This window comes from Leishmania braziliensis, chromosome 35, assembly GCF_000002845.2.
Source record: "Leishmania braziliensis MHOM/BR/75/M2904 complete genome, chromosome 35".
Classification (NCBI taxonomy): Eukaryota; Euglenozoa; class Kinetoplastea; order Trypanosomatida; family Trypanosomatidae; genus Leishmania; species Leishmania braziliensis.
The window spans coordinates 1369752-1386980 of NC_009326.2; the positions used below are offsets into that span (position 1 = coordinate 1369752).

General features: G+C 58.6%; 2 protein-coding genes and 2 pseudogenes across 4 annotated transcripts; all 4 read right to left on the reverse strand.

Annotated features, from left to right (window-relative positions):
* Positions 1 to 387, reverse strand: LBRM_34_3521 (annotated as a pseudogene). Its single transcript has one exon. A coding segment is annotated over exon 1 (387 nt).
* Positions 388 to 4880: 4493 nt separating this feature from the next.
* LBRM_34_3530 (conserved hypothetical protein) lies at positions 4881 to 8453 on the reverse strand (the record flags this gene model as incomplete). Its single annotated transcript, XM_001568408.2, has 1 exon — positions 4881 to 8453. The coding sequence occupies one exon, from the start codon at positions 8451 to 8453 to the stop codon at positions 4881 to 4883; it is 3573 nt and encodes a 1190-aa protein (XP_001568458.1).
* Positions 8454 to 10710: 2257 nt separating this feature from the next.
* LBRM_34_3540 lies at positions 10711 to 12342 on the reverse strand (annotated as a pseudogene). The gene is given in 3 exon segments: positions 10711 to 11146; positions 11149 to 12221; positions 12226 to 12342. Coding segments are annotated over 3 exon segments (1626 nt in total).
* Positions 12343 to 13723: 1381 nt separating this feature from the next.
* On the reverse strand, positions 13724 to 16813 carry LBRM_34_3550 (putative DNA repair protein RAD2; the record flags this gene model as incomplete). The annotated part of the gene is made up of 1 exon (XM_001568409.2): positions 13724 to 16813. The coding sequence occupies one exon, from the start codon at positions 16811 to 16813 to the stop codon at positions 13724 to 13726; it is 3090 nt and encodes a 1029-aa protein (XP_001568459.2).
* Positions 16814 to 17229: the final 416 nt, after the last annotated feature.

Consider the following 17229-nt stretch of genomic DNA (forward strand, 5'->3'; position numbering starts at 1 on the left):
GCCCTCCAGCATTGAGAAGGCCTTATCGAGGTCGAAGCTGCGGGCGAGAAGGTAGCGGAGACACAGCCAGTTGTCGAACTTCTCCGCCGCGTACCACGGCGCAGCGGAGACCATCTTTATGAACGCCTCCAGCTTGCGTTGCTGTGCTTCCTCGAGCTCCCCGCGACGCTGCTCCCACGTCTTCACGACAGTGGGAGGCCGGATCTTGTTCACCTCCTCCTCGCTTGAGAGAAAGTACGGGATTTGGAAGCCGTCGTTCTGCTTTGGCAGCAGAAAGCAATCCTTAGGCAGATCCAGGTCGGCCTCCACGGTAGACGCCGCCGACTCGCCGTTAGATGGCGTCGACGCTAGCTTCGCCGCCAGCGCAAGGTCACTTTTTGACGACATCTGAAGCACACGTGCTGGCTGCTGCCCGCACTCTCTTTCTCTTTAGAGTGGAGGTGGTGGGTGCAGTCCGTGGCGCAAGCATGTAGCAGGTAGGCATGGTGGAGGGAGAGACATGTAAAAGGTGAGAGAGTAATGCCGGAATCTAAGCATGACGCATCCCAGTACGCGTTCCCAACGCTTTCTAACTGGTGAGTCCCCTATTTCCGCGGACGTGTGTACCAACCTGGTACCCCTTTCCACATCCTATCAACACATCTAGCGCTGGTACCGCTATCCATGAGAGTTCTGCTGCTTTCAAGTCACTATCGGGTAGCGCTCTACACACGGATGGGTACGCTTGAGAATTCCCCCTGCTTGCATCACCCAAGGATCCCAGTCGAGACAAATAGTCAAGGGGCGAGAGAGCAAGAGGAATCAAACATGTCCAATAACTCCATTCTTCGAGGTCTGAGGTGGGAGAAAGAGCAAAATGGGGCAGGCAGAAGACAAACAATGAGTGAGGCGAGTCACTGAAACGTTGCAGCGCACAATGACTCCTCGCCACCTTTGTTGTGCGATTACCTCCCCACCTCCCTTTCGTTCTTGTCGCAAGCCTTCAGCAAAAGAAAGCCGGTGCTACGGTCCAGGTGTCTACAGCAAAGATGTGGCTCAATTCCTAGTTTGACTACACACACCTATGGACCCAGAGACGTGCACACGCACGACGTAGGGGAGGAGAGTGGCGGAGTCGCTTGGAGAAGCGCAGATGGCTGAATAACGGAAGGTAGTCGGTTGGCTCCACCGACCAATGCGTAAACGCTAAGGCTACGATGGCGCCTCACACAGCAAGTGAAATCGACGACGAGAGTGGTGAGCATAGAGGGCGAGACACGCAGCAATAAGCAGCACCACACACACACACACACAAAAGCACACCGAAAAGGGGAGCAGCTTCGTGAAAAAGAGAGATGCAGAAAGCATGAGCAGTGACATACATGGCTAGGGGCGTGTGCGTGCACCGCTGAGCCGCGGCGAAGCCTTACGTGCCTGCGAAGAGTACCATCGCGCGCTGAGGCGCCGCACGGCAGAGGTGGAAGCAACGGAGGAGGCCTTTCGCCTGCGTTGCGCGGCGCTCATCCACAAATGCCCATACACAGAGCCTCGCAGTGAAGCCCCAGTGCACAGCCCCTTTTCTTCATTGTTTAAGAATGGCGTCCTGTTTTCCTACCCTTTCGGCTAAGCGGGGAGGGCTGGGGTAAAGACGCGACGCGCCTTCTCTGCCCGCCGTGCGTGCTCTAGCGACTCGCATACTCTGTTGATGCACTTCTCCCTCGACTTGCTCGTCGGCAGCACGACTGCCCCAATCCCTACTGTCAGCACCACCGCGTGCTCCAGCAGGAGTGTGGCGGTCTGGCGCAGCTGCGGTAGTGAGGACACCTCAGTCTGGTAACGGACGATCTCTCCACTTCTACCCCCAAAAGCTCCGTGACTAGGTGTTTGCTGGGCTCAACAAACGATTGATGTAGAGCAGCGGAATGACTGCTCGCCCATCGTGCAAAGGATCGCTCGCCGTTTTAAACGACCGCCTCAGGGTCTGGCCTCTCCTACCAATGCATCTGAAACCGCTCGGCCTCCCTCAAGCGTGCGCAATGGCGATGTGGTCGGTCACGGAAGCGATCCAGCTTCCTGAGGGAATCCCATTTCTTCCCATTTGGCGCAGGATGCAGCTGGCAATTCAAGGTTTGCTGTGCTCGGGGCCTGCTTTCCACATGGTCGGGAAGTCGCCGCAGGACCCCTTGTTCGAGTAACTTGCACAGACGACTGGTCAGCGCCACTGGGTGGTGGGGCGCGGCATCATCATCGGGCCAGCGTGGCCTCAGGAGGGGCTCATGGTGCCCATCCCTCCGCGTGGCAGGGGCGATGCCGGTGACGACGCCCTGGTTGCAGATGGCCAGCGGCGCTCTCCGGCCGCGCGTCGGGGGTGCTGCGGCGCTTTCGCTGCGAACAACGTCGGGTTCGTGGCGGGGCTCGCGGGGGTGCAATGTTGGGCTCCCTTCGCCGCAGGCGCTTTGCGGGGTGTTGGCCTTGGTCTCTGTGGGGCGAAGGGGGGGGCGGCTGGCGGATGTCGCGCCAACCCCTGCCGGCACACGCCCTCGCCAACGCGCGGTTCCGCCCCCCCCCCCCTCCCCCGCTCATGTAGCGGCCGCCCCGTCCCTGCGTTGATGCGCGGCGTTCGCGGGGCATGGGTCGCCTGGACGCGTGTCTGTGGTCGGGGGCCCTTGGGGTGGGGGCGTTTCGGGGCGGCGCCCACCCCTGATGGGCGGCCCAACGAAGCGCTTTTGCGAACAAGCCCGGGAGAGAGCGGCGCGCAGGATACTCTCTCAAGAGCCGCCTCCAGCTGGAGCCGGCTCGGCGCCCAGAATGGTTTGTGAGCAACTTTGCCGGATGGGACAGCCCTCCTGGCTGCCTCGGCTCTCGGTCCAGCAGCCTATCGTACCCTCCCCTTGAGGGGGCTTTGCGGTTGCGTATGTGTAGTGGAGATGTGGTGGGTGGGAGTGCATGGTCGATTTGCTCTGCTTCCCAGAGGTGCCTTTGGGTTGACGCGGTGGTCGGGGTCCGTGCAGCCCCCTGAATCTCGCTCGTCCTCGTGGTGCGTGCGGGATTGGGCGCCAGGCATCGCTGGCGGCACCGGGTCGCATCCCCTCTCGAGGCGGGCGGCAGGCCCGATCGCGCCGCGGTCCCCTCGGTGCCGTGGCGACGGCGCCTCCGCCACAGACGTGGTGGCCGGGGGCCACGGCAACGCCCCGCAGGCCTGTGGGAGTGAAACGCCCCTCCCTCGCAGGGCACTGGCTTGCGCCGAGGATCCGCCACGGAACCGGGCCCGCCAACACCGAACGGCGCCGCCCAGCCCCATTGAAATGCCACTGCATGCAGCGCAGGCGAGGTCCAGGATTACGCCCAACATCGCCGCAACACAGCACTGGCCCAGAGCGGCACACTGACGCCAAGGGTCCGCAGCCGTACTCGGGGGCAGGCTGCTCGGCTTCCCTGCAACGTGTGGGGCGTCGGGGCCCGACACCACGCACCGAGGTGGCCGACATCGTCAGGGAGTAAAGAGGAAAGCAAAAGTAAAATGTAAAAAGCCGAAGAAGGGACAAGTGTCAACAACATCCGCGGGTGCCACATCGCTCTGGATGCTGATATAGCCGGCGCACACGCACGCCTGAAAAATGATGTCATTTACGCATGGGTCGGCCCGCATGTGTGTGTGTGTGTGTGTCGCTCTGTTACGATGGTGGTGCCGCACTCAACCGCAGGAAGAGCGCGGCGCGTACCAAGAGGCAGGGGTGAATGAAAGGCACCAGAACAGCAAGAAGAAACGGAGAAAAAAGTAGAGCTGCTACAGAGAAGTAGGTCGATCAAAATAGTAGTGCACTTGTGGGCGAGCACGTGTCTGGGAGCGGATGGGTGGTTTTCTATCCCCTAACGAAAAATCAGAAGATGGAAGCAGAGAGGATAAAACGAACCGCGGCTGCACAGATATACGCGTACACACGCGCAAGAAAAAAAAAAACAAGAGAGAGTCGCACCATCACACCTCCACTGAAGCCAAGGGAAAAACAAAGCGAAAAGACATACACGCGTGCCCAAGAAACAACATACATGCTGGTGGTTCGGACGGGAGGCAGAGTCCAACGCCCAGCTACAACACGGAGGAATGAGTGGCGTCCTCGTTGTCATTGACTTCGCAAATGAAAGCCTCGCTGTCTTCCTCGATTCACTTGTCGCTCATCCCGTCCGCTTTACCGCGCAACGTAAAGTTCTTTAGGGGCGAGGGTGGAGGCTCTCGTTTGGCACACAGTCACACAGAGGCACAAAACACCGCAAACACGCTTAAAAGCGCGCACACAGAGAGACAGAAAGGGAAGAAAAAAGAGGCTCACTCTGCACATGCCCACAGGCATACAAGCCAAAGCAGAAAAGGGAAAACAGTGCAGAAGAAGAAACAGAAAAGTAACACGTGCTTCATGCTGGAAGAATGCGGGGTGTGGGGCACAAACAAACGTCGTTTCCCCCACCCACCCCCCATTCGCAAAGGAAGCGGCGGCGAAAAAAAGAAAATGAGGGGAAAAAAGGTGGCACAGCGTGACGAAAGTGATCGAGAGAGTGGCGACGCCACACACCAAGATGCCATCCCTCAGCCCCCAGCCCCTCCAGCTCTGCGCCTCACCCTGTGTCCTGCTCGCAGACTAAGCACGTTTTTTTTGTCTCTGTGTGTATAATGCTGGCGTTTCCGAGTCGGCACAGAGCCGCGTGCGGCTCCTCTTGCAGCGTTCCCTCTTTTCTTCTCCTCTTGCTTGCCGCCACCATTCCTTGTCGACTCTTCTTATGGGGTTTCTTCTTTAGATGGAAAGATGGGCGGGCGCAGGCTGAGGAGAAGTGAGGGGAGCGAAGAGCACCGGTGTCCCGCAGTGACCGTCTCCCTTCATCCCTCACCTGCTGGTCGTCCCTTTTCACAGCTTAGAGCGTACGTTGTCAAGCATAACACCAATGCTCATCATGAGCAACTTCGTTTCGTTGGCGAACATCTCCATGGACAGCGTGAAAGCGTGCAAGCCCTCTGCATCCTCCGATGTCATCGGAAACTGAAAAGTCTCCGGGAGACGCACAGGGGTGGTTGGGTGGTTCCGATGCTCTAAGACATCTGGTGTGCTTGGCCTGCGCAGGTGCGGCATCACAGGCACACTGCGCCCCGGGGCGAGCGCCTGAAAGCTGCATCCCTGACTCGCCCGCGCCGTTACAGGGGTGAGGGGGGTGAAGCGGTTGAATATGTCGTCGAACGTGGCAACCCGTGGAATACCAGGCGTGTGCGCCATGGTTGAGAAAGGGTGCGTGCTGCACTGTGAGATATCGCAGCCAAGCGAATATGAGTAGCGGAGCCCTGGAGAACGAAGCGGCGAGTGCGGCTTTAGCGGGTCGCCACCAGATGTGCTCACTGTCGCAGCCTCCTGTCTAGACTTCTGCTCGCGCTTCTCAGAGTCGCGGATGTGTGGCTGTCTGTGGGTGCTAGAATCCGAGGTCTTACCATTAGTGCCGCACGAGACGCCGCGGGAATCATCCGCCTCTACGTAGCTCTGCACGGACTGGTTGATAAGCATGAGCATAATCTGACTCTTTCGACACTGCAGCACGTCAGCGGTCTCGATCAGATCGAGGACGGCCTTCGTGATGTCACCCTCCAGGTTGATTGACGGCTCGCGCATCGTGTAGCACATGAGGTCTACAAAGCGCTGGAAGGCGCCGGCGACGTCGTGGGCCACAGGCTGCAGGTTGCGCATCATGTGGCGCGTGCCCTCTGTGTACATGGACTGACTACGAATGACGTTCCAGCTCATCCACATTGTCTGGAGCAGCATAGCCATGCGGTACATGTGCCGGTACGTTTGCTCACAGGACTTGATCGGGTAGTCGATGTCGACGAGCGTCCGTTCATCCCGCGCGAACTTCATCATCTCCTTTGTGCCCTTGAGACGACGTATAAGGTCGACCAGCTGTGCGTCAATCCGCAGCATGGCGGTATCTGCCTTGGACAGCAGGTGCAGGGAGCGGTTCGTGAGCGTATTGCGTCGCGGTATCGGGTGCTTCTCATCGCCCACGTTCTTCGATGACATCTCCGACTCTGTTTCGTTGTGCTCCGTGCGGGAGTAGTCTACCACGGTGGGGTCGTTCGCCAGCGGCGCACTGAAGAGGTCCATCATGTTTGAGACCACCGAGCCCATGCAGCGCAGTACGTTGCTGCGTTTCGCGCGCAAGATGAGGCTGGGCGACAACGGCAGCACCAGCACGCTCACGAAGAGGTAGATAAAGATGCCGAACGTGTTCTGGTTCATGCGGGCCACTGCGTCCTCCACCGTCGTCTCTGCAATCGAGATAAGTGGGATGAGAACAAACATACCGTACACAGCCATGACGCCGTACTCCTTGTCAAAGCGCAGGAACGTACCAACGAACATCAGGGTGCACAACGAGGCGACGCGCTGCACCGGGGTCTCCGAGTAGGTACCAGCGAAGAAGCCGAGCACCGTACCAAGCAAGCAGCCGGTCAGACGTACAATGGACTCCTGCACTGCCTCGACTGGGTTTGCGCCGGAGACGAAGGCGATAATGCTTGGGCCAGAGAGGACAGCCTTGTCGATCTTAATTAGGTAGGAGAAACCGACTGTCAAGATCATCGCCCCGCTCACCTTGGCGGCCTCGATGACACGCTGGATTTCTCGGCGGTTCCACTCCGTGACAAGCTTCCTGAGGAAGTTCAGGTTCTCCTTCAGGGGCTCCCACGCCGTCTTGATCCAAACCTGCTCGATGGTGCCCACTACGCTCGGGCGGTGCGCCTTGACCTTGATCTGGAAGATGTCGATCGTGTCGCGGACGCAGACCACTGTGAAGAGATAGAAAGTCATGAGTGGAACGAACTCCTCCAAGACGCCGGAGGTGTACTCATAGAAGATCATGCGGCGTGCCAGTTTGTACGCGTCCTGCAGGTTGTCGGTGCGGTCGGCAAAGTACTCGAAGCGTTCATGCAGGTCCAGCAGAGCCTTGCGCGTCTTGGCGTGGGTTAGCAGGTCCAAGAGTTCGTCGAAAACCTCGGCAACAACGTTGAGGTGTGGATTTAGCAGTTCGCCAAACGCCCTGGAGGAGTCGGAGTCGTCGATCGCGCTCGGCTTTGCCTCGACCATGTCCAGCACACGCATCATGCTGCTGAGGTTGAGACGCAGGCGCTCCAGCAGGGCAAACTTGAGCGCGCGAATCTCACGCACTTCGGCAGACTCGAAGAACCACTCATAGAAGGAGAAGCCCTGGTAGTGCTCAAACAGCGGCATCAGCTCGTCGAGGGAGTCGGTCATGATGCGCACCTTCGACATAGCTATGTTGCGCTCCACGTTGGACGGACTCCAGAAGGAGTAGACAAGGCCGCGGTACGCAGTGGCGGTGTTGCGGCTGATGTCGCGGAGGAGCCGCTGCGCCTCATTCTTGCAGAAGAGGGGGTAGGGAAAGAAGGCGACCACGACGCAAAGTCCAGTGCCGATGCACCAGTCCACCATAACACGGCACGGAAAAATAGCACCGTGGTTCTTGTCGACTAGGAGCCCAATGGCGCAGCTATTGAAAAGAAGCAGGCAGATCCGCCGTACGATGCCCTCGCTGAAGGTGCCCATGATGAACAGCATAGCTGTGTAATAGATACACCAGCCAGTTATGTGGTGGCCGAGGTTCAGCGCCCCCGCGATGACGGACAGCGGCAGCCAGAAGCAGCCGGCGCGAATCCAGCTGACAAGGTACGCGATGACCTCCCCAGACGTCCGCTTCGCCGCCAGCAACGTTGACGAGAAAACCATGAAGGGGGACACAAAGGGGCTACCGGGAAGTTTCGCTGCGATCAACGCGCTAGGCACGAGCACCGCCAGAACCGTGATGCGGGCGGCAAACTCGACCTGACGCCAAAACTGAGGCGCTCGCAGGGAGTCGAAGAAGGTGCAGTGCATGCGCCGCGTGGACGGACGCAGGTGCCACGGCACACTCACGTCACCGTGGGCACCACTGCCACCCTCAGGGTAGCGGACATTGTATCGGGGAATACCACAGCTGTCCAGCGAGTCGTCATCGTTGCTGGCAGAGGGGCCGTTGCAGCACGTGCTGTTGGCGATCCGGGTGCCAGGCGCACCACCAGCATTCGCGGCACCCCTCAACTTGGCGACAGGGACGTCGGACGCAGCCTTCTTTGGAGAGGGTGCGCCGCGCACCGAGAACGCCTTTGGTTGGGCGCCAGGTGAGTTCACCGAGATGAATTCGGCAGGTGGCCCGGGGTCTGGTGCCACAAGCGGCAGTGGTTGTGGCAAGAGCTTTATCTGGTGCTCAACAGTAGTTGCATTGGAGGATGCTAAATGATCCTTGGCGCTTGTACTAGTGTTGGCGGGTGTCACCGTATTGGGGGGTGGCTCCGCCTCCCCCACGAGTGACGCGTTGCGGGAAGCGTCCTCCTTCGAGGTAAAGATTGGCTCTTCATCGGAATAGAAAAGGTGGGACATGTCCACAGCCGTAAGCTATCGCGTGTGTGTGTGTCGCTCCGGAAGTCTTGTCCGTTGCTTTACATGTTTTTTCTTTGCTTTTGTTTGGCGTCAGAGGCGTGTCGATGGTGAGCCCCTTTGTGTGCTCCGTTGCCGTAGGTGCAGTGGCAGTCACTCGCACGACGAGACCTCAACAGGCAAATGCGCTTCACTAAGAGAGAGAAGACATACACACTGCTGCAGCGCCGGTAGGGCACCACACAGCGTAAGAGAGGGTGTCAGAATAAAGTGCATGAACGCTTTTCCCCTTGTCGGAGCACAGTCCGACAGAGAAGAGGTGCTCCGCTCCGCGCTAGACCCAGCCTGTCCCACACCCGCCTCGGGGTGCGGAGCAGCGGTCGACACGCGCATTGCTGTAATGCGCCGACTCGGCGATGCAAGCACAGCCCCTGCCTCAAACTCCACCCACCCACCCACCTGCTCCGCAGAGCGCCTCACAGATGCTCCTGCGGTGCCGGTCGTCGCCTGGTGCATCCCTCGGGGTGACACGCAGGCGTTCCACACCAATAGACGGCGAGGGAAGGGTGGGGTGCATTCGAGTCAGGTCCGCACTCTGCCCGTCATGTGGACGGCACAAGCGGGTCCACTGTCGCAGGTCTCTCCGACGCAACGCCGCCCAGGACCTGACCACTGACGTTAGCGGCGATGCATCGCCCTGACCGCCCCACGGGGTGAGGTACTCAGCCCTCATACCGCGGTGAGCGAGACCCCGGTATCAGGGGAGCCAAAACATCTTTTCCACTGTGTCACTTTTGCTCTTCAACACGTAATCCTGCCACGCACCAGTCCGCTGGCATGCGCACACGCGGCCACACCTCGCCTGCCTCCGCCGCGCCACTGCTGAATCCTCGTCGTCTGGGGAGAGCCGTCCCGCCGCTGAATCGGGCCATGCGTCTCACGGACTCGTCTCGTCCCTCCTCGCTTCTCCCCCCGGTGCGTGCTGCGCGATGGGTGCCGGGCCTGCCTGGGTGCACTGCACGCCTCGATCCGAGAGCGCTGCCCCCGGGATCCTGCTCTGGCGCGGGGGTCGCGACGCCTGCCGTGCGGGTGGCGGGCGTGGTGTGGGCGCGTGGGGGATGGGCTGGGAAAATGGGGGCCGGTCACCGGCGGGCCCGGTGGTGTGACCCAGGGCGCGCCCGGCTGACCGCGGGTGGCAGCGCGTGCACATGGCGCTCGTCATTCGCGGTACAGGGCCGTGCAGGGTGGCGGTGAGCACCCGATGGAGGAAGCCCAGCTTAGAACGCGGTGTACATGGGCCTCGGGCGGTTAGCAAATCCAGTAGCTATCCTACTCTCGACACGAATCGTATTGAGGTGGTCCGTACGGGACCATGACCACACACCACTTTGGCACCGCGTCAAGGCAGACGTCTCCCACCAGCATCAAGAGTCTGCTGCCGTACTCCAGGACAGGCGGTAGGCTCTTGGCCTCCCCGTAAAGAGTGAGTGTAGCAGACCCCGGTGCTATTCACTGAAGTGGCCCAAATTGGCTGGTTGTCGAAGACTGCAGAAGAAAGCGCCGAATCCGGGCGTACTCGCATTAGGTGCGCTAAGTACCCTCCCGTCTTCTATTGCACCACGATTACGCCTTGTTTTTGTGCTACCAGCCTCGCTGCCCAGGTGCTTTAGACGTAATGAGCACCTCAGAGACTGAGCCCCATGGTGTGCTCAGAGGAGACGGCAGCGTCATGCTTCAGGGGAGGACTGCCGGTGAGGGCAGCAGCAGGCGGGCCTCGAACAGGTTTAGACCACTCGCGTTGAACAGCGGTGCGGAGAAAATTCTGCTCTGGTGAATGTAGAAGGTGTTAAGTTCGGTGAAGGAGGGGCTGCTGTGTGCACGTAGCGAATGAGAGTGACTGATGTGGAAAGGTGATGGCCCGTCTTGGAGAATGAAGCAAGCCCCGGGGTACCGTACTGACACTGCCGCGGTGGCGGTGCGGCGACTCGACCTCGGAGTGGTGACATTCATTGTCGAATCGAACCAGCTTAACTGTCGGGCCTTGCGACACATTGTGACCGAGTACCGGGGTAAGCTTGCATGAGAGAGCAGTACAGTGAAAAGCCAACGAAGAGGCCAACGCATGGCCCCAACCACAAATCCTCGACGCTCATCGAGGTTTTACTAAAAACAACCACGCCAAGTGGCGCTCCGGTGATGAAGAAAAGCGCAATGAACATAGTCGTCACTGCCTACAAGCTACAAACGCACAGCACGCCCATCATGCAGCTCTGATTGCAGTCGAAGATGTGGTAACGCGCGTAGAGACTGAGCATCTTGCGGAACAGCGTTCGCCCTTCCGTGTTGCCGGTGAAAAGAGTCAAGATGAAGCTCTGCAGCAACAGCGTCACAGAAAGGTTCACTATCACAAACGTCACTTTGAGACCAAGACACATCAGCACGCACTGCCGCCCAAATTGCGGTTTCCTTTGGCCAAGCGCGTTGCCGACGAGCTCCGCTGCCTCGACGAAGACACCAGAGGCCATGCCCCACAAGACACCAGAGAGCTGGTAGAGTATGCTAAAGATGTCGAGCTCGTCGATCAAAGCATAGCCAGCTATGATGCGATTGACTTCCAGTGCCGTCCACTCGCTCAAGATCATCGCCATGGAGGGAAAGGCAAGCTTCAGCAGCGGGCCCCAGTTCATCAGCGCCATTGGTTCCCACCCACCCACCCCAGGTCTTGTACTTACCCGCCAGGAAGAAGTAGATGAAGAAGGAGACTGGCGTCCAAGCCATGAGGAGTAACCACGTCACCGCCGCGCCGGAGAACCTCAGTACATTGATGCACATCCATAGTACAAACGGCAAAGAACCAGCGCCAACGATAAGGTCGACTGAGAGCTGCATGCTTAGGTACTCGCCAGCTAAGTAGCGCCGCATCATCCCCAGTAGCGTGGTCGAGTAGACATCGAAGAGGGAGACGCGTCAACACTGGCCCGTGAAGTGCGTCACCTGCGCGTTTTGCCGACTGGAGATCAGCAGTGAGTCTGAAAACTCCAACACAGGGTCGACAAGGGCGACAACGGTGAGGGGGTATGTGCACCATGCGCTGCGCATAAACCTCGAAAAGTTTACTGGTCTGATCACGGCCATAGCAGCAGGACAGAATCGTCTCCAGCGCGCTGCAGAGACTCGCCGAGGGAGCGGGGGTGGTCGCCTTCATCAGGCTTCCCCCGCAAGGATCGTCGAGCCAAACATCACGCTTCCGATCGTATTACCCACAATGATCGCCAGCACCACGTTGATGGGGTTTTGTGCTACCACTGCAAGGCCAAGTGGGACGTTCTGCTTTAGCACCTCGACTGCCAGCGTGGCTACCGGCGTGTTCTCATCAATGTGGTTTCTCTCCACCAGTGGGCGTGCTCGCCCGATGCTGCAGAGGGCGGGTGACCACAGTGGAGAGTAGTTGATGGCTCAGCCCTCAACATTTTCGCCTTTACCGCTGTCTACGTTGAGGCAACAAAACTATTGAGAGGGGGGGGGGTCTTTTTTCTCCTCGCAGTCTATGATCAAATGCTGCGGTGCGGTCGCTCGTCCTCAGGGGCCTACATGTAAAGAAGGAGAAGAGCCTCGGTTAGACGCAGTATTTCATCTCTTATTTTCAAGGTTCTGAAAGACAAGGGGGGAAGGGTGAGGCGGCAACACCAACTCGATCGCAGCTCGGCGTGTGCGCGTCACCACTCGTACACGAGAAAGGAATGCGGATGCCTCTCCGCTGCTCTCTCCCTTTTCAAGCCTCACCATCCTTCACTCGCCCTACGTATTCTCTCGGCCTCGGTAGAGGAGGAGGAGGCAGTAGGAGAGGTGAGAAAGACGCACACCCGCACACGAAAAGATGAAGGGGACGCATATGAAGCGGGAAGAAACGAGGGGAGAGGCTAAGGCACAAACAGCACCGAAAGCAGAGAGAGGCAAGTCAACGAGAGTGCGGAGGGGTGTGGACGGGAAGGGGGGGGGGCGGAAGAAGAAAGAACAACAGCAACAGAGAAAGTTAAAATGTTCTCAGCTGAACACACACACGAGGAAGGTAACGGAAAAGAATGACTCCACACGCATAAAAAGGGAGGAGAGTGGCGAAGAGAGTACTACTCTGAAGTCCATGTGTGTGCATGTATTTGCGTACGTTGGGGCGAAAGGCGAGGCGAGGAGAGAGAAGGGGGGTGGGGTAAAGCGGAGCGGTACCCGTTCCCTAAGCACTCTCGCACTAGGGAGAGAAGAGAGCGAGCAGGAGAAAGCTCGGCATGTACTAAAGGGGAATAAGGCGGTGGGACACAAAGGGTGAAGCCCGATGCGCACACGCGAGACAAGCTTGACAACACACAAGGTTGCGGCGTCATCTTGTCTGCAGAGGTAGTGGTGATTAAAGGGGGAGGGGTAGGGAGAAGGGCGGATATGACCGTCAGAGGGAGAGTAACGAGGAGGAAATGGGGAGGGTAAGTTGAGGCGCTAAGCGGATAAAGAGAAAGTGCATCGCGCATATAAGTTCCAGGGGAAGGGGGTGGTAGTGCCAACAGCATGGAGGTGTGGTCTCGCCGACTGCAGCGCTGAGTCGTCGTTGACTGTGCATGACGTCTCTCCATTCCATTGGTAATACATCCAAGGTGCATCTTTTTCCGTTTCGTCATCATCTAGCGAAATACTCCCTTTTTTGGCCCCATTTGGTATCCTTGTTTGGCGTCCGCAGCTGCGAAAGTGCAGTGATGAAGATAAGAAGGACGGAAGCGGGGAGTAGAGGTAACAGCGCTGTTGTGCAATCACAACTCCTCTCATCCAACTCGCGTGGAGAGCGCGCGCCTGAGCGCTTGCACTGATACACACACACGCACACACACGTGCACACATGCAGCCACACATATACTCTGAGCGGCTACGAGCTACAGTATGACAAGGAGAGCAGTAAGAAGCGTGTAAGCGGTGATACACTCCTCAATGAGCGTGTGTGTGGGGGGAGCAAAGCAAGAAGAGGCAAAAGAAAGGTGGTTGCTTAATAGTGGGGAAGCAAATGAAAGTGGCGGAGCGGGGAGGAAGTGGACAGCTACGCACATTACGGAGCCTGCATTAGCACACGGGCCACGAATGTCCCTCTCCCCACACACAACCAAATTGAGGGTCCAGAGCAGAGGAGGAAGCACGAAAAAAAAAGTAACTAGGCTGCTCTGTGCGCATTACGTAACGACGCATCGTCAGAACACAGCGCCTGCTTGATTGTGGCTCGTCGTCGTCTGCACACTTCACTCCATCCTCTGCACAGCGCGCAGCTTGGCGAGAATGGCGGCGTGCTTGGGAGGTTGCTTCTGCAAGGCCCACCTCGCACGCACTCGCTTCTGCAGGCCATACTCTGTCAGCCGTCGCTGGCCAGCAATCAGTGACGCGCGAGCCTTCGCCGCCTCCTCCTCGCGCCGCAAGCACTCCTTGCGCGCCAGTTCGTATCTCTGCACAAGCCACGGCGAGCTCAGTGCCCCAAGTGCCCCAGCGAACACGCGAAGCCGCTGCCAGTCCGGCGGGAGCCACTCGAACGGGGTCGTGTCCGAATCGACTTCAGCATCGAAGAATGCCTCCACAGCATGTGCTTCTGGGAAGCACGCACGGTGCTCCAGCGTGCGCCACTGCGCCAAGTCGGCCTGGAGAAGCGCAAACTGCAGGACACACATGTCGTCGTCCACCTCCTGCCACGAATGGGGAGGCCGCTGAACGAGCTGTGCCCAGCGCCGCAACACGTGTAGGACGGCTGAGGAAGATGCGGCACCATCCTCCGCATTCTCTGCGGCCGTCCACGCCACCACTAAGGCCTTCAGTGCACCCACGAGACCAATGCCAGAGATCCCCTCCGCGTAGTCGCACCCGAGAAGAGAAGCGAGTGCAACAAGCACGGTCTTTGTGATGCCGCACGCCGACAGATGCGTTTGCTCGTATGCAACAACGTGCTTTGATTGCGAAAAAAAGCCCCGCAGAACTGTCGTCGCGCCATGCACCAGCACGTCGCTATCCTCCGTGAAAACGGCATCCACGAGTCCGCGCCGTGCCAGGAACGCGCACTGGGCATCTGCCTCTGCTGGACTCAACACATACGGCACCCCGCAGCAGTCCAGCAGCTCCACCACGTTTAGCAATTCGAAGGGAACAACTGCTCTGCTCATGCGCACGGCTCCGCCGCCGCCGCCACGAGGAGGTACGCCAGTCATCGACCTTGTGCGGTCATTGTCCACGCTGTGTACTTCAGTGCTTCGGCGGCGAGGCGTCCCTGCCGTCTCCGAGGCCGTGCTCGTCAAAGTATTTGTACATGGTGCTAGCAGTGGAATGGGAACGTTGCTCCTTTCATCATCGCCGCTGTGCCTTAGTGACTCTACCACAGGCAGCAGTCCCGGCGCCGTACAGCGCCGTGAAGACATCCGACCAGCCCTCACAGGAGTGTAGTCACCGCCATCTTCGTCCTCTGTCCCCACCGTAGCTGCGTCGGTGGCCACGCCACCGCTCACCGACGCAGCGACCATTTGCGCAGCTGCCGAACACGATGAGTGTAGTTGAGGTTCGCTCTTCTTAGCCTGCCGACGCAGAAGCTGGGTGGAATGCAGTTGCTGCGTGAACGGCTCCCACGCGAACCCAGTTCCGACGCTGTCATCATCATTGCTGCCATTGGTAAAGGTGAGGCTCTTGCTGCTGTTGCTACTCCTGCTACTGAGATCAGGGGCAACATCCTCATCGGCGCTCACAGATTGGACAGTAAAGTCTGATGAGGTGATCAACGGTGATGCCCTCTCTGCAGCAGTAGCCGGGGGCATCAACTCAGGTGGCAGTGTACACGTAGGTTGAGACAGTGCATTCAGAAACCACGTCATGTCTCCGCTTTGCAGCACCGCTGTCACCGTCGACGGCGAACGAGCAGGTGACGACAATGAGCGCTTTCTGTCAGCAGCGTTCGCGAGACCAGAGTCATCCACATCGTCCACTAGGACAACCTCTTCCACAACACTAACCTCCTCTTCACCGTCAGCCGAGGCGATGGTGCAGCAGGCGCTCGACGTCGCCTCAGCGTCTCTCTCACTGTCACTGACGATGACACAGTCCGTTCCGCTTCCGTCCTCTTGCGAGTCGCCGGACACTGAGATTGCTGATGCAGTGCAGTATAGGTGCGGTGGCTGTCGGTGTCCCGAGGTCGTCACACCAGCGACATCCTCAGCATATTCGTCCACGACACAGCGCGGCCCTATAAAGAGCGAGGTACTGGTGTTCTGCAAGACGTTGTGCGAGACGCACGCGGCATGCCGCGTGCGCTCCTCCAGGAGATCCTTCATGACGCTCAGGAAACCCCGTGTAATCGTTTTGGAAACGACATCGGGGGCGAGTCGGTGTTTTCTGAGGGAGCGGCGGCGGCGATGCGACCCTGGTAGCGGCAGCTCCTCTGAGGCCTCTCTCGGCCGCTTTTCACCGTGCGCTGCGTTGCTGCGCGTACTGCTCGATGCACCCAGCGCATGATCTGAGCCACCACCGTGGGGTACCATCTCGGAGACAGCCGTTCTTTCCGCAGTGTTGGCAGCCACGGAAGGCACGGATGTGTCTGAGCCTTTTGTTGCACCCACAGCATCCTCCTGAGCATGTGCATCGCTCGACATGACCGCCTTCAGATCCTCTACATCCAACGTGCCAGCGACGACCTGCGCCATTAGTATCTGGCGCGCCCTGCGCTTCACGAGAGCCTGGGCATTCCTTGCCCGCTGCATCATGCGATGGTGATTCTCCGCACTCTTTGATGACGACGCTGTGCCATCAAACACAAAGACGGGCCGAATGTCATAAAAGAGAAGCTTCAGTATCCGTGCAAGGAAGCCCTCTAGCACCCTGTGCTCTATGTCCTCACCAGGCGCGACACGGGCACGAAACTGTGCAATCCAGATGCTGGCGTCGATCGCCACACGCTTGCCCTTCAGCTCATCTGGCTGCAAGACCACCCCAAAAGAATCCAGAAGGCGCCATAGACCACGAACACCCATTGTACCTACGCACCCCGCTGCTGTGGAGATGGACAGGGGTGTGAGGAAGCAAAGAGAAACGACCACACCCCTGCGCCTCAGCCCACGCCCGCAAAGATACAAAAGACACCAGTACGCCAATGGTGCACTAACTTCTCGGCAGCCTGCCCACCGCCGAGCTGACAGGGAAGGCGCAGAAAGCAAAAGGCGCTGATCCACTAAAGAGAAAGACGGCGAGCGGAAAGATGAAGTCATGAGCACGTGCGTATGGCTGTCAGTAGCATAAGTGAAAATGTTCCACAACACTGCGCAGTGTGACTTTCCGAGTTGGAGAGCGTGAAGTGAGGCAATCATAGATATAGCCCCTGTGTTCTATAACCCCAACATCAAGTAATGGCTGCCATCATGTGTGTGTGTGTGTGTGTGTGTGTGTGTGCGTGGGTGTGTGGTGCACTTTGGCACCCACGCGCACACAACAGCGTGCATGCAACCGCTCCTTCTTCCCTCGTTATCCTTGTCGGGCATGGCCTATTCGATTCAGTTAAGAAAAAAAAAACAGCGACCAGCGCAAGCTCGATAGCACAACTTGCGGGAAAGACAACGCGACAGACGGCCGGCCTAGTCCTACTCCGCTTGCACTTCTGCAAGCGCAGAGAGATGAGGAGAGGAGGGGATGCCTGAACGACCAGAGGAAAAGGGGGAAAACGACTGGCTACGCTGGCCCTTTTCCCCTATGCCCCTTTACCACATAATTATCTCAACCCCGTGTG